This window comes from Gracilinanus agilis, chromosome 1 (assembly GCF_016433145.1).
Source record: "Gracilinanus agilis isolate LMUSP501 chromosome 1, AgileGrace, whole genome shotgun sequence".
NCBI lineage: Eukaryota > Metazoa > Chordata > Mammalia > Didelphimorphia > Didelphidae > Gracilinanus > Gracilinanus agilis.
The window spans coordinates 502,799,525-502,823,485 of NC_058130.1; the positions used below are offsets into that span (position 1 = coordinate 502,799,525).

General features: G+C 34.3%; 1 protein-coding gene across 1 annotated transcript in view; it reads left to right on the top strand.

Annotated features, from left to right (window-relative positions):
- The window catches only part of ARMC1 (armadillo repeat containing 1), a 94,830-nt gene that overhangs the window by 40,333 nt on the left and 30,536 nt on the right, over positions 1-23,961 (top strand). Inside the window, exon 3 of the mRNA XM_044666089.1 lies at positions 2,073-2,164. Coding sequence (XP_044522024.1) covers positions 2,073-2,164 — 92 coding nt within the window. The remainder of the gene's footprint in view (positions 1-2,072; positions 2,165-23,961) is intronic.

The following is a 23,961-nucleotide window of genomic DNA, read 5'->3' on the forward strand; positions in this document are numbered from 1 at the left end:
TAGCTCAGTGGATTGAGAGCCAGGCCTAGAGACGAAAGGTCCTAGGTTCAAATCCGGGCTCAGACACTTCCCAGCTGGGTGACCCTGAGCGACTGTGTGACCCATTGCCTACTGGTTGTGGCCCTATGCTCCTTGAATGGAGTCCCAGGATTAAAAAAAAAAAAAATCCTCACAACACAGCCAAAAAAGGAACTGTTGGAGTCTGAGGCAGATCAAAGGATGCCGTCTTCTACTTTATTTCCTTCATGAGATTTTTATTGTATGTATGATATATGTCTTCCATCATGACATGAGCAACATGGAAATATGCATTCCATGAAAGTACTGATATAAATTATATTAGACTTTTTACCACCTGGGAGATAGGGAAAAAGAAAAATCTGCATCCTAAAATGTCAGAAAACAATTATCAAAAATTGTTTCTATGAGTAAATGGAAAAATAAATTAATTTAAAAAAATAACCATATACCAGGACTTGTTTAGCCATTCCCCAATTGATGGACATCCCTCCATTTTCCAATTCTTTGCCACCACAAAAAGAGCTTCTGTAAATATTTTTGTACAAGTAGGTTCCTTTCCCCTATCTTTAATTTCTGGGATACAGACCTCATAGTGGGAATGCTGGGTCCTTTTTCGGGGTGCCCTTTATTTATTATGCATTAGAACACAGAACTTTGAAAGCTGCACGTGTTTCTGGCCCTTCTGCCATAGCTTCTTGCTTTGTCATCTGCACTGGTTTTATTGGTGATTCTTTTTCCTATTGTTTTTGGGCTTCTGGATGACTTTTTGTTCATTTCTGGGGTGATAGACACTGTGGCTTCTCACAGGATTTTCTTCATCATTACATTCATTCTGGTGTGATTTCAGTTTTTTGCTAAAGTAATTATGTGGGAGCAGGATGATAAGCTTTCTGTTCAGGTAGCCATTTTGGTTGGAATTCCTATCATATTAATCAGTACTACCCACTCTTCACCACCACTAACCAATTCCTTGCTTTGTCTCCACTTATCTTAGTTTGGGTCTTTATTACCTCTTACTTGGACTATCACAATTACTTAATTGTTTACTTGCTTTCATTCTCTCTCCAATCTGCATACATAGCTACTAAAATCATCTTAAATTAAATGTCCAAATAACGCACTTCCTTTAGGTAGTCAGATTGTAAAGTGTTTCACATGTCAAGCTGAGGAATTCATATTTTATCCTAGAGACATTATTACCTCTAGCCATGATTTTGTGATCATCAAAAGAATCTCTTTCAGGGGGCAACTGGGTGGCTCAGTGAATTGAGAGCCAGGCCTACAGATGGAAGGTCCTATGTTCAATCTGGCCTCAGACACTTCCCACCTTGTGACCCTGGGCAAGTCACTTGACCCCCATTGCCTACCCTTAGCACTCTTCTGCCTTGGAGCCAATACACAGTATTGACTCTAAGATGGAAGGTAAGGGTTTTATTTAAAAAAAAAAAATCACTTTCTGCCTTTGAGTTTGGTTACCATTTAAGCCAAAGCCTTATTCTCCAGTCTTTATTTCTAGATTCATTTTCATACTGCTTCCTTACATTTACTTTCTGTTCTAGTCTACTTGATATGTTTCTCCAAACTCATAATTTCATGCCTCTGAGTCTTTTCACAGATTTCCCAATGTTTAGAATGTAGTTCCTATTTACCTAAGCCTTAAAGAATCCATAGCAACCATCAAAGCTTAGCATCTGAGCCATGCCTTACAGTTGCTTCATATTCATCATTTTTTCCCTTCTCTTCAGATTCTTTAATTTAACTCATTTGTTGAAATGTTAATCTCCCCTCCTTCCAAGTTGAACATAAATTCTTTGAGAATAATAACTGTTTTTTGTTTGTTTATTTTGGCAAAGAGGACTGATTTTTATTTTTAAAATTTTTTGTCTTCTGAACTGGAAATATTAGAACATGATAGTTGCCAATAAATATTTGTTTAATTGAAGTGTCTCAACCATTCTGATTGTTGAACACAATATTATATAGCTTAGTAGGTCTTAATTTTAATTTAAATTAATCTAGAACTGGAAATTAATTGATTATTTCTGTTTTAGGCTCTACGCTACTTGGCAGAATGCCGTGCTAACAGAGAAAAGATGAAAGGTGAACTGGGTATGATGTTGAGCTTGCAAAATGTAATACAAAAGTAAGTAGACCATATTTTGTTTTGCTGAAATAGATTGTTTAGTTAAACTTTTACATACAATCAATGTAAAGTCTTAAATGAATCTTTGAAGTTGACTTTCAACTTTTTTTGAGTATTAAAACCCTTTTTAAATATAAAAATGTTTCGCAGGTCATTCCCATGGCAAAAGTTATTCTGTTAGTATTGAAGGATTAAGAAAATAAAATGGGGGATGGGACAGAGAGTTAGGGGACTCAGCATATTGAAAGGTAGAGGTAGAGAGAAGAGATCCTGGGTTCAAATATGGCCTTAGACACTTTCTATTTGTGTGATCCTGGACAAGTCATTTAACTCCCATTGCCTAGTATTTATCCTAGCCCTGGAACCAATCCATAGTATTGATTCTAAGATAGAAGGTAAGGATTTTTTAAAAAAAGAAAAGAAATGTTAGCTATGTGACTGAGCAAATCGCTTAACCACCATTGCCTCACCCTTTCTTCTTTTATGTCTTAGAATTGATACTAAGAATGAAGGTAAGGGCTTTAAAAAAATAAAAGAAATGTTAATGAAAAGCTATTATGAATTCTGTTATGTTTTAAAATTTGTATCTTTATAATATCTTTATAAATTAGAAAAATGTATTTATGAGAGACATTAAAATCAGTCTATTAGAGCTATATTGATTTATCTTATATTTTATTGGAGCTAAAGAAAGATCAGAGTAACAGTTTTTGGTGTGTATGTAATGATTTCACAGGCTCCCATGTATCCACAAATTAGGAACTACAGTGTAGTGTTTCTATCTTATTATTGATTTGCTTCATTGTTTACTACAAAGAACCAGAGGGTGATAGAATAGTTACATCAGAAATTTATGGGATTCAGAGGGACTTCTTTGAGGAGATTCTGATCAGGCATTTCTGAGGAGATTCTAGAGGCATTTCTAGATGAGATTTAGGGCTCTTTGGTTGATTTTTGAAAACACTTTTTTCCTTGAGCTGCTTATGACCATCTTGCTTCAGCACAGCATGGGCTTTGGGACCAGGCTGAGCTGAGGAACCTTTCTTGAGAGCAAGCTCTGACTTGAGTGAACTTTGCCCTTCCCTGATAAGTGGAAACAATGAGGTAGGGGGAGTAGCCTATGTATTCCTGTCCAGATGACTTGAGGATTTTTAGCATTCTCACTGAAAAGACCAGAGCTTAATTGATATCCGAAAACTAGAAAGGAATTAATAAAATTTTGGCTTGGAGGAATAGGGGCACCCATGTTCTTTTCAAAAGTGTCCAACCAATTCGAGTTAGGGGAAGACTTTGAATGCCAGAGGGCTTTGTATCAAGAAACGTTTATCTAGGCTCTTCCCTAGTTCAGATCCTTCTTGCCTTTCACAGTTAACTCTTAACTTCAAGTCAGCTTCTGGAGTCTCCCTGGGCTCTTTTATCCTACCTGCTCTGAGGGGTGTTTTAAGACAGTGACACCTCAGACCTTCCCAAGAGCTTCCAGAGGCCCTCTCAGGCTACAACACCTTCAAGGCCCTGCTTTTGCTATTGTTTTCTTTTTCCTGATGGGGTTTCTTGATTCCCTGGGCTATTCCTTCTCCTACCTGCTTTGAGGTGGGCCTCCCAAGTCCTAAGAGGATATTAATATCTCTCCCTGTCATATGATCAGGCCTTCGGGGAAAGATCTTGAACTATCTAATCATTTGTCCTTCAAACAAGAGAGAGACCTTCAGATTCAAAAAGTATAAATCTGGATTTTTGAAAAAGGGAAGAAGACAGTCTGTAAACTGTCAGCCATTTAGCTTGACTTCACTTCCTGGAAAGATTCTAGAACAAAAGATAGTTGCTGAACATCTAGAAAAGGAAGCAGTATTTACAAAGTGCCAGACTTCATGAAGAAGATATCATGCAGGCTAATCTCATTCCCATTTTAATATGATTACCAAACTAGAAGATGAGAGTGATATTAGAGAATGTGAACTCAGATTTAGCAAAGCCTTGATAAAAGTTTTCATGTAATTCTTAGAGAGAATGTGGAAATATTTAGATTGGATAATGATACAGTCAAATGGATTCAGAAATGGTTGACCAGATACCAAGTGATTGTTAATATTTCATTGTCATTGTGGTAGGAGGTCTCCAGTGGAGTACCTCCTAGAATCTATTGTTTGGTCCTTTGGCAATCAGCATTTTTGTCTTTGGTTTAGATAAAGATGTAAATGGTATGTTCACAAAATTTGCAAGATGAATTAAAGTTGGGAGGGATAGCCTAGATAAAGGATGATAAAATCAGCATCCAAACAGATTTTGATAGACTTGAACTTTGGGATAGATTTAAGACTAATGTGCAAAAGCCTTTCACTTTGTGTGAAGGAAATATTGGGGAACATTGATCACGAGTATAGAATCAAAGCTTTGGTGCCCCCTCTAGTTGGTAGGAAAAGCCAGCAACAACTGAGGTACAGGACAGTAAGGCAGGCCAGATGTTCCCTAGCATCTGGATGTTCACTGGGCAGCTCAGGCAAGGGAGAAAGGGTGACAGTTGGCTCTTGAGGTGTGAGGGGTGAGAGTTGAGTGGGTGGAGAGGAAGTTTGATAAACTGAGGCCAGACCAGATTGTGGTCTCTCAACTTTGGTGTGGGTGTTGAGTAGGGGCCCCACGAGTAGGGCATTTTTCCCTAAAAGTAATCCACTGCTACTGTCTCTCTTTCATCCTTCTTCCTTATTCCTTTCTGATGAATAAAGATTAAAAATCTATGGCCAGTTCCTCAGTTTTAATCCTAACAACATAAGTACAAAAAAATCAACTTCACTTGTATGAGGTGAAGGAAGCATAGTTAGACATAAGTTCAGGAAAAAAAAAGATAGTGGACCTCAACTTGATTTATGAATTAGCAGTATGATGTGACAGTCCCAAATGCTAATTTGATCTTAGACTGCATTTAGAAGAAATAACTTACAAAAATATGGAGCTGAGTCACACTCTACTCTGCTGTCATATTCAGTTCTGCATCCACAGTTTAAGAAGTACATTGATAAACTGGAGAGTCTTGAAGAAAAGGCAACCACAATAGTGAAGGGTATTGAGTCCATGTCATTAAAGGATATATTGAAGTTAACTGGTAATGTTTAGACTGAAGAAGAGAACACTTATTGGGACAGGATAGCAATCTTCATCTATTTGAAAGACAGATATTAAGTATGTGAAGAATTAGACTTGCTTTTTTTTTTTTTTTTTTTGGGAGGCTGAGCCAAGAACAATGGATGAAAATAGCAAAGACCAAATACAGGTTTCAGATCAGGAAAAATTCTATAACAAAGATGCTGTCTAAAAGTTAAATGACCTTTCTTAAGGGCTTCTTCAGGAGTGGCTGGGTAGCTCAGTGGATAGACCACCAGACCTGGAGATGAGAGATCCTGGTTTCAAGTTTAGCCCGAGACAATTCCTAGCATGTGACCATGGTCAAGTCACTCAACCCCCATTACTGTGCTTCTTCTGCCTTAGAAACAAAACCTAATATTGATTCTAAGACAGAAGTAAAGGGTTAAAATAAAAGAATTTGTGACCTTCTTCTTGGAGGTCTAAGCAGAGGCTTAATGATCACTTGTAGACTAGGTTATAGTGGGGGTTTGTTTTGTGTATGGATTGGACCAGGTGACTGCTGAGGTTTCTTCCATCTCCTGGATTCTGTGATTATTAAACTCTTTAAGATTTGGCAAAGCTCTTTACATGTGCTATCTCATTTGGTCCTTCAAATAATCTCCAGTGGCCACCTACTGTCTTTGCCATTTAAAGTTATTTTCAACCAATCCCCTTCCTACCTTGCCATTCTTCTTACATTTTATTCCTTTCTCCACAGCATATATGATCCAGATCTACTTGGTGCTCCTAGCTTAATGACTTTGCAATGACTGTCCTCCCTGTGTCTTTAATGTTCTGCCTCACTTATACTTCTTAGATTCCTTGGTTTCTTCTAGGCTTATCTTAGATGCCTCCTTTTGCAGGAGTACTTTCCTAGTCTCCCAGCTGTCAGAACCTTCCCCTGTAAGGTTATCATTTACATTGTTTTTTATTTTATGTACCTGTATATTTACTTATTGTCTCCTCTATTAGAATGTCAGCATCTTGAAGACATATGACTTTTTTATTTTTTTGTATTCTCAAAACTTGGCACAGTGCCTTTCATATGATAAGCACTTAATAAATGGTTGTTGATTGAGAAACTAATCCAGAAATGTCGATTTAATGTTTTTAAAAATGTTAATTTAAAATTTCTATGTATGAAACATTTTATTTAAGAACTAGGTGTTAGCTTTCTTGTTGTGCTACTGTCTTCTCTTCACTGATGGCCTTATCTTCTACTCTATTGTTATGAAGCCATACTTCCCTTTCAAAAGCATGAACTGAATGAAGCTCATTTATTTTGAGTTTTTATTATCCATTGATCCTTCACCAGGGTGGCTTCAGTAAAGCTAAAAAGTTCACAGAATCACAGAATTATAGACCTAGGACTGAAAAGAAGAAGCTTGAAAGTCATTGAGTCAAGACCTCTCATTTTTTAAATGAAGATATCCCAGCTCAAAGAAAAGGTGATTTGCCCCATGCCACCCAGAATAGTATATTTTTGTTGTAAGATTTAAATCCAAGTCCTTGACTTTTTAAGGCCAGCTCTCTTATCTAATTGGCTATGCCGCCCAAACTCAAAAGATAAAAAGTCTTCTTTTATGTCTTCACTTCAGATTGTCAGATCTTAGCTATACATTCTGCACTCAGTATTATGATAGTAGATTATAACATGACTAGAGTTCTGTTTCTTAGAATATTATAAGGCATTTAATATGAGGCAACTATAAATTAATGAGTGGTTTTTTACATTGTTAAACTTATACAACTCATGTTGCTAGTAAATTTATCAGCTGCAAAAGAAACTCCATATTTTCACTTAAGTCATAGGACACTTATCTATTCTACTTTGTACCCAGGATATATGTGTGTTTGCAAGGATGCATACTCTCTCAAAAGTTTGAAGAAGAGGGGTTGAATACTATTGAAACTGTTGGAAGCTTTAGGCACAGTATATCAGCAAGCTTACTGACTTCTTTATTTTTATGCTGACTTGTTACTGTTAGTGTGTTAGAATTAAATTTGGAATCTGAGCACTTGGGTTTAAGACTAAAGTTTCTCCTTCATCTGCTTTGTGACTTTGGACAAGTCACTTAACCTTTTTGGATTTCCTTTTTTTCGTCTACAAAATGGGGATATCTTTACTTGCCTCACAGGATTGTTACAAGAAAAAAAAAGCATAAATGTGAACCAGTTGTAATTGGCTTAGCTTTATAAATATCAACTGCTAAAACTGCTGAGTGTAGCTGCTAATAGCTTGTAATAAGTCCAAGTATTTTTGTTAGTCTTGGTTTCGTAGATAGCTTATTACCATTAAATGAATATACAGTAATATACATGTTATATAGAGGTTTATAAATTAATATGCTTATATTCACTTGATAATAGTAATAAGCCATCTTGTGTGTGTGCCATATAAACTATATAAATTTTCTTTTTAAAGAAATTCATATCCCAAATTGACTTGACTTTCAACTTGGGTTATAGTGATAGAATAAATAGATTACTAAAGAGTATATTCATATTAACGATTGTTCAAAAGCCATTTACTAAATGCTTGCAGTTCAGTAGTATCTTGGTCTCTTGTACTTATCATGTCCACAAATATTAGAATTAACTATTTTATGTCATCTAGGTTTTCTATGATAATCAGACTCCAATAAAAATCTTAAATTTCAGAAGGCCTATAGGTTTTAACTGTCACTTTTTTGCTTGCTTTTTTTGTATTCTCTACATATGACTGCTTGTGAATCTGACCTTTTTGTTCTACTCCTTTAGAATGAAAGGTCTAATAATTACCTTGGGGCAAGAGTAACAAAGATGAGCAGCAGTCATGGATAATCTTCAAACCTGGTAATTGGGTTTATTAAATATTTTTTTCCAAACTTTCACTAAAGAAAATCTCCAATTTAGTTTCAATTAATCTTTGACAGCTTTTTTAAAAATCAAGGAAAAGCAACCAAATACTAAAAAAAACCTGATTGTTTTATTGAAAAACATTTTTGAAAGTATCAAATTCTAGCAAAATATTTTTGGAGTGGCATATTATTGATAATATATTTAAGAAGATCTATCATTTAAAAGTGAAATATAAAATTTTAAGAGCAAAGTTGTTTTCTTTTTCCCTCTTTTCTTGTTAAGATATGAGGATATCAGGGCAGCTAGGTGGCTCAGTGTGGATATAGAGTCAAATAATAGGTACTAGGTTCAAATCTGGACTCAGATACTTCCTTTGTGACCCTGGGCAAGTCACTTAACCTCAATTGCCTAACCTCTTACCTGTTTTGCCTTAGAACAGATTCATAATTTCAATTCTAAAATGAAGATAAGAGTTTTAAAAAAAGATCTGAAGACATCTAGTTGACAGGAAATGTTGAAGCAAGCTTTTAATTTCATGGACGATTAGGAGATTATTTTTGTCTCAGAAATAAAAACTTGAAATAATTTAATAACATTTTATTTTGATAGAGAAAAAGACAAAGTATATGAATATAATGATACAGTGATTGTTCTCTTTCTGGAGAAATAATAGAAAGTCACTGGTTACCAAAAATCATTAGTTTTTCTTTAAGGTATTCAAATTTCAACTTTAAAATTTTTCTTTTAAGACTATTAATGGTCTACATATCTAAGTGAGTCACTGTGTTTGGCATTGAGGATGAAAGAAATGAAAAATGGCCATTGCCAATATTTTTCAGTTTACTATTTTAAGAAGACCTGTTGTTTACATAATATCTGAATGTATTGGTAAAATTCATAGTTGCTTCTCAAGGTATGATATAGGTGTAATCCTTTCCTTTGTCTGTGTTATAGGAGTGATAGCATCAATAGCTAGTTACTTTAACAAAAAATTCTGAGGACATAGAAGATTATGGGAAAGCCTATCATAAGAATGACTTTGACATAACAGTGTAACAATGGATTTTTTTCCTTAAGTACCTGTGAGTAATTAATAAAGTAATTTAAAATTCAAGGTACTTATGCCCTATCTTTTAGCCTTCCTTGAATTTTGATTGGTTATTACAGTAATTTTATTCATAGAAAACAGTAAAGCTCATATAATGCTAGGAATGTCAACATCTTTATGTCTCCAGTGACTTGTACAGTCTGATGTATAGGAGGTGTTTTAATAAATGTGTTAACTCATCTTACTGATGTTTTTTCTTAGATAATTTTCACGTTTCTTTTCAAGTGTGTCTTTAATATTAGATTCTCTTAACACAAACTATTATGCAATACAAAATTTGGTATAAAATTGGTGAGTCTAAGATTTTGTTTGAGTGGATTTATTGGTAGGAGAACCATACATTATTATGACAGTTTCTACCTATATTTTAATGGGATATACAAGACTTGGGCTCATTATAACTTTAATATATTTTGTGACTCATTTGCCTGTTGGAGATCTCCCTAATTTGAAGGTACAATTAACATTCTGTTTATTTCCTGATGTTTGGAACATTTTAAAATTTGGTTACCAAAAAATGTTTGTAAATTTGACTTATAATTTGGATGTTGTCTTTTGTATTTATGGGAAGATGATTAGATAATTTTTTGCTCCTAGGCACCAGGACTTTACAAGGCATCCAAATTAGGATCATATTTTGGTTCAGAACATCTCTTACTTCAGTACTTCAAGAATCTGTGATTTCGTCATTGTGGGTACTGCCTTCATTGAAACATTACAGTTCCTCTCACAACTTAGTAGATGGCCTTTGAATGTTGCTGTAGCTTACAGTTCAAATACCTTATAGCTAACTTGGTGGTGAGCTTCACAGCTGATCCTCAGGGGACAGATGTGCAGTCTGTCTCAGGTCTGTACATCTCTTTAATTTTCTACAAAAACATCTTAAATGTGTTGTAAAAATATGTATTTTAGGATAGGAACTACTTTAAAAATTTGACTGCCTACAAAAAAATATTGCAGCTTTTCAAGTTTTTATTTCATAGTGAAAATCAAGCTTTATCTTTGTGATATCCTTTTGTCTTGGCTAGAGACTAGAGAAAAGAGAGACATTATTAACTACATAACATCTATATGTGATTTTCAGCTTCTGTTTTCCATATATTACTAATGTGGACCATGACAAATGTTTTTCTGGCCACAGGTGGTTGATTTATCACAATCCTAACTTTAACACAAGCATTCTTTAGAAAATCAAATTTGAAATTTCTTATACCCATATCATAAGAAACCTATATTTCCTAGTCTGATAATTGTTTTTTTTGATCTGGCTACACCAGGGCAGATATCCAGCCAGCATGAGAGTAGAAGAGAACTGTCAGAACATCCATCTATCTCTTTAGGAGGCCTGAGTTAGGGTGAGATGTAGTTGTACTGCTATGGAACTGCTCAACTGTGGAAGCAGCAGAAGGATGTTCCCACACCCCAGAAGGCCCCAGAGGGCAAGAAAAATCTGTTATGGAGGGCTGCTGCTTGATTAACAGAAGAGAAACACTAGACCTGGCAGTAAGCCGTGGGGAAACCAGATAAAAGAAAGCAGGTATGGAGAATGGGGTTGCTTGTTATGGGGGAAGCAGGGAACGTTTGTTGGATATAGAAATAATTCTGGGTATTTTCTTTTTGCCCTCCTTTAGTTGTTATTCTGTGAAGCTCTAAACTACTTCATTCAGTTGTTAACACTTGCAGGTTTCTCTTGTTCTGGGGTCAAATTGGTGCTTGCAGACTGGCAATTGGATTGATTTCAAAGTCACTGTTACTTTCAGTTCTTTAACTGTGAAGAGAATTTTTGAGTTCCCTGTCACTCAGAATGAGTCTGGCATTATGGCCTACTTCTAGTCTCTTATTAACAAAAATTCTGTGCTTTGAAGGCTAAAACTCTTTTGTATTCTGCCTTTTGGTTCTAAAGTTCTTTGTCAGAGAAACATAAAATGTCAGCTCAGAAGATCTAAATCTAACTTATGACATATTTGTTGTCTGGGGTTTGGAGAAAAATAGTTTTGATGGAAGATGTGTTTTGTAAAAGTGCTTTGGAATATTTAATATGAAGAATACTATAAATATAACTTGCTTTAATAAAATGTGACATTCACTTTAAAACTAGTAGCATTTCATGGAGGAACTTTATAAAATATTAGTTTTAGAAACAGTGCTTTTAGAATGGTCTGATATTTTTCTTGAGGCTTGCTAAGGTAATTTGATATAGGTGTCTGGTGACAGGTGAAAATGCTTTGCATCATTCCATTTTGCTTCTCTCCCATAATAATTCTTTTAAAAAATTATTTGTTACCACAAAATGTGACAGATAATTATAATCATTCTCAATTTCTTATCCAAGAGAGAAGTATAATTCCTGTTTCTAAATGATTAGGAATAACTATCAAGATAAAATCAACTTTAAGTATAATTCCTTTGTTGCATAAATGTAATTTTTTTATCCTGAAAGGAGACAAAGTGCCAAGTTGCCTCTTAAAAAGAATGTTTAAGAAGTTTTCCATGAGGTGTCAGCAGACCTTTAGCATTAATACTGATATAGTCAGTAGTTTATGAAGAGTGTGACAATCTTAATGACTCCTTATGGACAATATAAAGTAGTATTAGTAGCTTCTAGAATTAGAATAAATTAGAATTTATAGCCTATATGGAAATATACTCATTCTGTGTTGAAAATGAAAGTGACTTTTGATAGCCAAGTGGGGTTAAAGTTCATCAGTGTGGTAGATTTTTCTGGGGAGTTCATTTTATGAATACCATTATGGTACTCTTGACTATAACTAATGTATTAAAAATAGTGATGGAGAATCAGTATACCAAATAGCTCTTATTATAGAATGGTGAATTACTGAGAGTAAAATTCCAATTACTTAGCTAAAAGAGCTTTTCAAGATAGTCTCTATTTGCCTGGATGTCAGGTTTAACAAGCTGAACTAAATCTAGCACATTAATCAGCTCTTCCAATTTATTACTTGCCTAAGAAGATTAGGGCAATTAATATGTACTTAATTACATAGCTTCTTCTTCAGATATGACCAAATACACCACTTCAACTACAGACTTATTCCCAGTTTTTTTCCCCTCGACTTTTTTTAAATTTTGTCTTGATCTTTGAACATTGAAGTAGACATAAAATCTTTACCATCATAGCCTTTCTTTTTACTTTTTAAACAAATTTCTTAAATCACCAAGACAGGATAATTTATAAGTGATGGAGCTACATGGAGGCTGTATAGTAATTATATATAGTTGCTAGAATATTGAATTATAAATGTTATTTTTTTCTAAAATATTTTTCTTTTCTATGTTAAAATGCAGATACCTTTTTTCTATACCAAAGGCCCATTTTGAAACAACATAATTAGAAAAATATAGTGAATGAAACTAATTGCAGTTTGGAAAATAGCATAATGATGACATTACAGTAACTTCAGTGGTGATTATTAATTTTTTGAAATAGAGCAATGCTTGGCACATAACAGGCTCTTAATAGGAACTTACTGAAAGGTAACTAGGTAGCTGAGTGGATTAAGAGCCAGACCTAGAGATAGCAGGTCTTGGGTGCAAATTTAGGTGCAGATACTTACTAGCTGTGTGACCCTGGGCAGTTCACTTAATCGCCATCGCCTAGTCCTTACTTCTCTTCTTAGAACCAATACTTATTATTGATTCTTAGACAGAAAGGAAGGGTTAGGGAAAAAAAAAGTACAGATTGATTGGAAAACTTTCCAACAATAAATAGTAAATCATACATATATTTTTATTATATATATTTATATATGATACTAAATTAATTAATTGAAAGGTAACAATGTAGTCTAAGCATAAGGATAGTAGCAATTTTTTTTCCTTTTCTACTACTTTTGATGATCTGAGTCATATATCTCTGAAAAGCAAGATGTCTTCTTCAAGTAACTTTCATTTTTCCACTGAAAGCCATATATAGTAATTTCTTTTTACTGAAATAAGATTGAAGTTCTTCTGTGATGTAGTGCGTTTTCTTTATAGAGTTGCTGTAGCCTCTAAATCATCATGTTTCAAATAAACTGGTCATGGATTTACCTGTATTTAACTAGACTGATCCTTGATCAATAGGCACAGTCTTTGATCAAACTGCACTTAAAACCTCTTAGCAATCAATGAAGTTCACCTCATTGCCAGGATAATGAATCTTTTTATTTGAAGGTAATAATAGAAGCCTTTTTGGTTCTGTAGTTTGTTATCTGTTGCCAATTGTGGTGGCAGAAATCTTGAATCTTTTGAATGTTTTGGGTCAGAGGAAGAAGAGAATAATACTATTCAGAGCAAAAGTGAATCTTTGGGGTAGCTTAACCTTCTGACTTTTCACTTTAATTTACTAGACTTCCTGAAATTTCATCAGTTTGAGATGCTTATGTGATTCTCATCCTCCTTTGTGAATGCCAGATAAGTGTAGGCAGCTAAGTTTTGTTTGCCTCAGTTCCTCCACTGTAAAATGTGCTGGAGAAGCAAATGACAAATCTTCATTATCTTTGCCAACAAAACCCCAAATGGAGTATTTCTCCAGGGTCATAAAGGTAGTATGTGTCAAAGAAAAAACTTGAATTCAGGTCTTCCCGACTCCAAGGACAGTCATCTTAACATGTGCAGAACACATGTAGGTTTGATTTGATTACAAGCTCAGAAAAAATCATCAGTATGTTGTGGCATCGAGAAAAGCTAAAATAATATTAGCCTGATTTAATAGAGGCATAGTATCGAGAGTAAAGGAGAGCTGATAATCACATTCATCTGGAATATTGTGATAAGTTAAGAGTAATACATAATAGAAAGGATCTTAGCAAATTGGAACATACCTAGGATGGCAAAAGGGGACTCTAATCTAGGCCTTGTCTAGTTAACAAATAATTGTTAAGCTCCTACTATGTGTCAGACAGTTGTGCTAAGCACTGGGGATACAAAAACAATTACTAACTATGTGATCCTGAACAAACCACGTAATCCTATTTTACCTTAGTTTTCTCAACTGTAAAATAGAGATAATAGGAGCACTTACCTCTCAAGGTTGCTGCAAGGGTAAAAGATAATATTGTAAAGTGCTTATTAAAGCACACAAAGTAGGCACTACTTAAATGCTAGCTATTATTACAAAAGAAATGCAATAAACAGTCCTTGCTCTCAAGGGGACACTAAACAAATAATTATGTATAAACATATATAAAATATAAATTGGGGATCATTAATGAAGGGAAGGCATTAAGCTTGGTAGAGAGGAGACTTAAAGGATCCAAGATAACAGTTAAATATAATATTTAAGGGGTTGACATGTGGAAGAGATTAGATTTCATCTACTTGTCCTATAAATTTAGTGTTGGAAGGAAACTCAGAGGTCATCATTTTGATTAAGTCTTTCATTTTTTTAGATGAAGAAATAGATGGGAGCAGCTAGATAGCTCAGTGCACAGACCTGGAGATGTGAGGTCTAGGGTTCAGATGTGGCCTAGACACTCCCTAGCTGTGGGAATCTGGGCAAGTCACTTCACCCCAGTTGCCTAGCTCTTACTGCTCTTCTGACTTGGAACCAATACTTAGTATTAAATATAAGATAAAAGAAAGTAAGGTTTTAAAAAAGAAAGAAATAGATGAAAGTCAAAGAGGTTTTGAAAACCCATGTCACACGAATGTAAGTGGAAAATTAGGATTAAAACTCAGGTCCTCTGACTCTAAATCCAGCCCAATTTTCACTGTCTCCCTAGAGTGGAAAACAGTTCAACTCAACAGCCCAAAACACTTTTTAGAAATTAGAACTACCAAATGGAAAATGTTGTTTTGCATAAGGGAGAAAGAGTAGAAAGGGAGGTAAGAGGGTGCTGCAGAACAACTAAATATAAAATTTTCTCTGGGGCTGGCCATATAATATACTAGGAAAAAGGGAGTATAAATTTTTTCTGCTCTTCATAGCACTTGACTTCTAATACAGAAAGCTCAAGCTAGCTGTCCTACTATCATACTTCAGATATGTGATGACAAAATAGGTTTTTGTAGGTTCATTTTGGAACCTTTTATTAGAAAATGAATTCTGAAATCTAGATGACTTCAAAAAACCCAACTTAGAATCAAACTTGTTCCTAAGATGAGAATCTCATGTATTTATTTTTGTTTTTAAATTTTTAATTTTAGAAAATTTTCCATGGTTACAAGATTCATGTTCTTACTCTTCCCTCTACCCCCCATCCTCCCACTCCCTGTAGCCAATGCGTATTTCCACTGGATTTTACATGTGTCATTGATCAAGACCTATTTCCATATTGTCGATAGTTGCACTGGGGTGGTTGTTTAGTCTACATCCCAAATCATATCTGCAACAACCCATGTGTTCAAGCCTATGTGGATAGCATTCTTTTCACAAGTCCCTTAGAATTGTCCTGGGTTGAATTGCTGTTGCTACAGGAGTCTATTACATTCGATTTTACCACAGTGTATCAGTCTCTGTGTACAATGTTCTCCTGGTTCTGTTCCTTTCACTCTGCATCAATTCCTGGAGGGCATTCCAGTTCACATGGAATTTCTCCGGTTCGTTATTACTTTGAGCACAATAGTATTCAATCACCAGCATATACCACAATTTGTACAAGTCTTTTTCCTTATGATCTCTTTGGGGTATAAACCCAGCAGTGATATGGCTGAATCAGAGGGCAGACGGTTCCTATATTTGTTTTAAGTAGATTTTTGCTTAAGATAAATGAGTACCAAATTAATCAAAACGAAAAGTGGAAATTTTGCTTGAAGGGATGATACAACCTCGAAATTCTTTGTCCTGAGTAACCAAATGTGTATTTTCTTCAAAGTATTTTGAAGATTTTATAAATCCTTTGCCAACCATAACACGTAGGACTTTTTCATGAATTGAGGGTCTCATATGCTGATGTAATATATTAACATGCCAATATATATCAATATTTTATATTCCACAAGACAGTTCTGTTAGTTTGCATTTATATAGAGAGATGATCATGATTTGGGTTTAAGAGTTAGAAAGTCCTGGGTTCAGATTTTGTCTCAAACACCAGCTCTGTGACTGAACAAAACTTTTAACCTCTCTGACCTTCATTTTCTTCATCTGTCAAATGGGAGCTCATGTTCACAAAATATGTAAAGCTTTTGCATACCATAAATTATTTTGTAAAGTGAGTTGCTGTTATCATTATGTGACAGATGTAAAAGTGAAATTTGGAAAATGCCATTCTACAAGTGTATATATTTCTAAGGACATGGGAAATGTATCAAAACTACATTTCCCGTGATCCAACATGGTCCAACTGGTTTCCCTTTCCCGGTCTTTGGGCTTGGGGAGGCCGACACGCAGGGAAGAGCTTAAATCTCCTGGGTTAGGAGGGAGTGGTCTCTCTTTGCCAGTAGGCTCTTGGCTAGCAGACTAGGAGACAGTAATGGAGGTGGCAGTTTTGAATGCTTACAAGCGCGTGGTCTGATAACTTTATCTATAAACATGGCTTTAATTAAAATACTAATATATATATTTATACAAGCCTTTATTATTTTTCATATTAATACAGAGAAAGAATCATCTTGAACTTTCCCAGTTTTTATTTCTTTTGTGGATAGCAATATGAATTCCTTTAGTAATATTAATCATTAAGAATTGATACTATAATTCAGTTTGGAAAAAGGATGGAGGTATATTTTATATTAGGAAGCTTTTAGGGTATAAAATAAATGGGACAAAAATACCATATGTTCCCCTATTTATTTTTTCACCTAAAGTCCACATGACTGTAGTTTTGTAATGATAACTGACAATGCTGCAGTCTTTCTGAAAGCCTTTTTTTAAATAGTCTTTACTTTTTCCATTTATACATGTAATCAGTTAGTTTACAAAGTGTGATTTATCAAAACAAAATATTAATGATTTATGGAAATTATAATTAAATATTCAGAAATAATTTAGCTTGTAAAATATTATCCAACCTCTCTTTAGTAACCACAATTTTAACTTAGTTTTAAAAATAAGATTTATTATGAATTAAACAGATATCCTGTTTATAATGTAGATCTCTCAAATAATAGCATCAGTCATTCTGTTCACACCTCATTTTTCAGATGAGGAAATTGAGGCCTATGGAGGAAAAATAACTTGTAACAAAAGAAATGGTAGAAAATTACTTTTATATTGCGAAGTAGAAGCATATGCCAGCATTCATTAGAAAATACAAGAAAGTTTTATTTTTCATGGCTTTTGTTGTGAGAGCATGCCACTTCGTTGTTGTCTAGTGAAGACCATTATTAGATCATCAGAAGTTGAAGTCTTGGCCAAATCTGACCACTTAGTCAGATTGATATTGGGCATATCATTGAATCTTCTTGAACATTTGTTGTCATTTAAAAATAAGGATAATGATGCTTACATTCCCTATCCAGCAACAGGGTTGTTGAGTACAGTGCTTTATGATTGCATAAATCTAAGTTGTTGAAATTATCATGCAGCTTGTATTAAAAGTATGGACTGACAATCCGTTTTTCAAAACCCTGAAAACACCTATTAAGGTGGGTTCTGTTTTTAAGCTCATGATCTGAAGTTCAGCAGTGATTTCACCCTACTGATCTTTATATATTAAATTTTTTAGTTAACCAACATCTGAAATGTCTTACAAATGCAATGACCTTTTCCATAAACTATGATACAAATTAGAAGAAAAACTTTTGAGACAATCTCTTAAAAGAAATAATGGTTTTTTGACAACTTCCTTCATTACTCACCTAAGCTCAGTCAAAATGATTTATATGTGTGGGCAGCAGTAGCCTGGGAGAGCCCACTTGTTGTCAGTAGAGTGTCCAGATAATTGTTTCATTGTCATCACAGGGATACAGAAGAACTTCCATACCCAAGAAATATAGAAACTGCATAGTAGAAGAATAAATATGTTTATGTTATACCAAAGAATGTATAATCATAACACGTTGTTTACTAAGCTCTGAAAGTGACTTTTAGGGTTCCTTCCATCTCTTAATCTATGATCCTGTGGTCTTTTGTCGAGTACTATTTTTTTTTTCAGATTTAAATATTAAATTTTTTAAGAAAAATTTTCCATGGTTGCATGATTCCTGTTTTTACTTTTCCCTTCACCCCCCCTTCAAATCCCCCCCCCCCAATATCCACTGGTTTTAACCTGTATGATCAGTCAAGACTTATTTACATATTATTGATAGCTACATTGGTGTGGTCATTTAGTACCTACATCCCCAACCATACCTGCATCAACCCATGTGTTCAAGTGGTTGTTTTACTTCTGTGTTTCCACTCCTGTAGTTCTTCCTCTGAATGTGGGTAGCCTTCCTGTCCATAAATCCCTCAGAATTGCCCTGGTCATTGCATTGCTGCCAGTACAGAAGTCCATGTCAAGTACTATTAATCCCTTTCTCATGGAACTTAATCTAGTTGAGAAAGATATATATATATACACACACACACACACTATAAAATAATGAAAATATTCAATAATTAAATGGAACATATATATGCATGTATGTATAAAAGGAAAAGAAAAGGTATATTTCCAGAGTGAGCAGGAAGTTCCTCTTTCATTGAGGAGGTGTTAAGATGATAGAGGAACTTTACATAGGTATTTATTGATTATAAAATAAAGGTGTTTAGAATAGTTTGTGTTCTTCCTAGCTATTTTATTGCTTACTGGCTTTTCCTTTGCCTATGGGAACATGACTTGGATGTACAATATAGTAATTAATGAATGCTCTAGCTAGATATTTTTGAACTTCGTAAAGATTTGTTATTTCATTAGTTGTGAGTACTGTTTCTAATAATGTGGATCACAGCCCTAGTCACTCTTTAGGAAATAGTCTGTGTGAATTTCTGTGGCCTTTAGTGACCTTTAGAACTTGGATTAGTCCTCAAAGATTTTCTGATTTGCTGTAGGACCTGCTTGTGTTTATCAAGCTTTAGAGGTTTGACCTTTGAAAATGCGGTGTGTCTTCCCTCCAAAGCAGCACAGGAGGAAGATTTTATTGGACAATTAGGCAGGTAAACTCTCCTAAAACATTGGTTTGTTGGTCATTTGAAGTATTGTGTAATCTACAAAATAAGGCACTATGAAGATTTCATTCACTTTTACTGATCAGAATTCATACTTACTTTGCTTTAGAGAGGTAAAGATATTACTGTAATTCCAAGTGAAATGTCAATTTAAAAATCAATAAATTAATATCATTAACGATTGTTTAAAATTATGTTTTTATGAACATTAGTTATAAATTGTTTGTCTCAGTTTGTCATTTGGATGTTCTCAAGGCACTATTTTACTACCTCATAAATAATTGGTCAGAATGGAAAATATGAAAGAACCTTATTAATGAGTTAATTAGATCTGTATTAATTCTAGAGGGTGTAATTGTGTTAAACAAGGCTATCTTTGAATTTTATGCAGAAAAAGATTTATATTTGCTAAATAGGCAGTACATTAATTTTTACCATAACACTCAAATTAATATTAATGTTACTAGAATGATTTAACAGAGCTTGCTGTGATTCTAGAAAAATAAGTTTTAAGAAAAGTTTATAATACATTGACTTAAATTTTTCTTTTTCTTTTTTTTTCCCCTTTGTGCAATCTCTGCCTCAGTTACATTGCATTCCTTTTTGGGATCATGAATCCCCTTGGAAATCTGACAAAGCTTGTGAATTAACCTTTCAGAATGTTTTTTTAGTAAAATTACTAATTGAAGGAAATAACAAATACTTTTCCCCCTACCCAATTTCACAGACCGCTTGAAATGTTGGACTCCAGGTTAAGAACTATTGCTCTAGAAGATTCAGGTTTTATTTTTTTGGCCATGTGGTGTGGGGGAAAAATTTAACAAGTGGATAATAGTGACTGTTTCTACTTTATAAGAGAGAGAGAGAGAGAGAGAGAGAGAGAGAGAGAGAGAGAGAGTGTGTGTGTGTGTGTGTGTGTGTGTACATAAATAACTCCCTAAAATAGATAGCTTAGAGATAACTTTTTAAAATTTTCGCCTTTTTTTATTAGCGAAATTTTATTTTCTTTCTCTTTCTCTCCTGAGGGGGGGGGGAAAGAAAAGCAAAAACTTAATAATTGCATTTAATTATATAATACATTTTTGTATTTACATTGGAATAAACTTTTCTAATAGTTTGACAATGTAAAGTGAGGTCATACTGTAAAAAAGCAACTTAGAACCTTTCATTTTGATCAACTTTCTATTACTATTTACATAGTATGAGTACATAGTATGCAGAATAACAGCTTAGGTATAAATGACTTACTTTTCTAACCTCATTTGACTTGTACTTTCTCTAAATGTAGTTAAGATTATATATATATATTTTTTTAATTTTTTTTTTTTATTTTAAACCCTTAACTTCGGTGTATTGTCTCATAGGTGGAAGAGTGGTAAGGGTGGGCAATGGGGGTCAAGTGACTTGCCCAGGGTCACACAGCTGGGAAGTGTCTGAGGCCGGATTTGAACCTAGGACCTCCCGTCTCTAGGCCTGGCTCTCAATCCACTGAGCTATCCAGCTGCCCCCCTAAGATTATATTTAAAGATGATTTCAAAGTCTTTTCCTTCTAGCTTTAAGTTGTAATTTCACTAAGAGTAAAATTGAATGATGCTTTTGCAGAGGAGGTGATGATGTCACAGTTGGAAGCTAGATGTTCTCATGCTGGTTAGGCTCAGGGCCTTTTACCTTTGGTACCTGAACTTAGTGTAATTTTCCTTTTTTTAAAAATCAGAGTAGGGAAATGTTTCACGATTAGCATTATGTATTTTAGTGTTTTTAGCTTTTCTTGAATTAACATAAACTTTTGATTTATACTGGAGCAAAATAATAACATGGTCAATTTTTTGTTAGTCCATAGGAATAAATTGCTTGAAGTTTAGAGATATTTAAGAAATATTTCCTATTTCCCATGTGAGTGGGATGGTTATTTTGTGACCAGTTTTTTTTTTTTTTTTTTTTTTTTTTATCCTGGGACTCCATTCTAGGAGCATAGGGCCACAACCAGTAGGCAATGGGACACACAATGAGACACAGAGTCGCTCAGGGTCACCCAGCTGGGAAGTGTCTGAGCCCGGACTTGAACCTAGGACCTTTCGTCTCTAGGCCTGGCTCTCAATCCACTGAGCTAGCCCAGCTGCCCCTACTTTAGGTTGCAGTTTCTTTAGCAGATGTAGTTTTTACAGGGTGGGGTTGCTAGCCCCACGCCCAACCCTCCTCCTTTTTTCATCCAGGCTAGGGACCATCCTTGACCCAGGAGTGGTAAGGGTGGGCAGTAGGGGTCAAGTGACTTGCCCAAGGTCACACAGCTGGAAGTGTCCAAGGCTGGACTTGAACCTAGGACCTCCAGTCTCTAGGCCTGGCTCTCAATCCACTGAGCCACTCAGCTGCCCCTTGTGACCAGTACTTAAAGTATTATTCAGAATATTTTTGGCATATTTCCTGAGAAATTTTTTGATTGGCAGTTTTATTTACTTTAGAAAGATTAAGGGTTAGCTTTATCTATACCAATCTCAGATAAACAGGAGGGAACTTAAATTTCCATGAAGTACCTTCCAGGAAATAAAATGGTAAAGCTCAGAAGACCTTTATGTATTATTCATCACTGGTACATATCACCAAACTAACATTTCATATATGAGAAATGCAGTTCAAGTTTGGGGTAAAAACACTATTGCCTACATTACCACAAATGGTTTCTCAAAATTCTTGTGGCTGTGTAATTTTATTAAAGCCATATTTCTTAAAAGACTCACATGGTCTTTGCAATCTATTTACTTATGTGATTCACTATATTTTTTGCTAAATGGTATCCTATAAGTCAATGACACTTTATTTTAATTAATCTCTTAATTTGTTAAGAAATATATTTTTATCGATCCCTTTTTTTACACAATCATAGCTTTCCCTTAATATCTTTCCACCTTCTCTTCCCAGAGAGCCATCACATTTAATAAATTATATTTTTAAGACAATAGAAGAGGAAAAAAAATCAGTGACAGCCGATTGATACATTGAAAAAAAAAGTAAGAAAACATACAGTATCAGCATTAAATGTTTAAATTGAATTAACAAGATGGGTTTAAATTCATTTAAATCAATAATCAGCTTCTATATCTCTCTACTAATATATGTTCTTAGCATTTTGATGTAACCTTAGCACATTGAAGATATACCCCTCATAATGTTGCCCCAACCAACATAGTTTCACAGTAATATAATTATCAAATTATAAACTCTTCCACTATACTATTTCATATTTATAACATTGGTTCTATGGAGTTAACTATTTGTGATTTTCCCCTTTTACTATAGTGTTTTCATATGTCCCATTTAACATTAGATGATGCATTATTTAGAACCATATTTACAACTGTAAATATTTACAACTATATTTTCTTTACAACTTAACTTAACAATCCATCTCTTTATAACATTTTACCTCTTTAATAATATAGGAGCAGAATAAACAGGAAGAGATTTTCTGCATTTTTTCATTCCAAAATGATATTGTGAGTGAATTAGGCTAAAAGAACATTCTTTATTAGACTATCAAAAGAAGCTAGGTTATCATTTCAATATCTTTGAAAGAATCTTAAATGTTTGAATGATTTCCTTTAGGTCACTGGTGTAATTTTTTTTCTTTAAAGACCTCATCAACAGATTTGCATTTTTCCTTTTTTTTATTATTTATATATGTGATATCTCGCAAACATTCCACATTAGCCATGTTGCAAAAGAATAAAAAGGCAAGAAAAAAAAGACAATGAAAAAAGTCTGCTTTAATCTGCATTCAGAGTTTATGAGTTCTGTCTCTGGAGGTAGATAGCATTCTTCATCATGAATCCTTTGGAATTGTCTTGGATTATTGTCTTGATGAAAATAGCTAAGTCTTTCACAGTTAATTGTCATTACACTATTGCTGTTGTTGTACATAATGTTCTGGTTCTGTTCACTTCACTTTGTATCAGTTCATATGTCTTCTCAGATTTTTCTAAAAACCAGCCTGCTCATCACTTCTTAGAGCGTTAATAGTATTCCATCAAAATCACATGCCATAACTTTTTTAGCCATTTCCCCAATCAATGGGTAACCCTTCAATTTCCAATTCTTTGGCACCACAAAAAGAGTTGCTGTAAACATTTTTTTGTACATTTGTGTCCTTTCTTGTTTTCTTATTTATTTTTGGGATAAAGATCTGATAATGGTATTGTGGGTCACAGGGTATATATGTACAGTTTTATAAGCCTTTGAGCAAAGTTCCAAATTGTTTTCCAAAATGATTAGAGCAGTTCACAGCTAGGATTCGTATTTTAATGCTATGCCCCCAGCATTTGTCATTTTCCTTTTTTTTTTAAATCATGTTAGCCAGTCTGATAGATATGAGGTGGTATCTCAGAGTTGTTATAATTTTCATTTCTCATTAGTGATTTAGAGCATTTTTTATTTGACTATTGGTAGCTTTGTTTTTTCCTAAAGACTCCTAGTTTGTATCCTTTGGCCATTTGTTGATTGGACAGTGGCTCTTATTTGTATAAATTTGATTGAATTTCCTGTATACTTGATAAATGAGGCCTTTATCAGAGAAACTTGCTGTAAATTTTATTCCTTTTCAATTTTTCTGCCTTTTTGTGCAAAAAATTTTAATTCCATGTAATCAAAATTCTCCATCTTATTTCCCATTCTCCTTTCTGTTTCTTGTTTAGTCATAAACTCTTC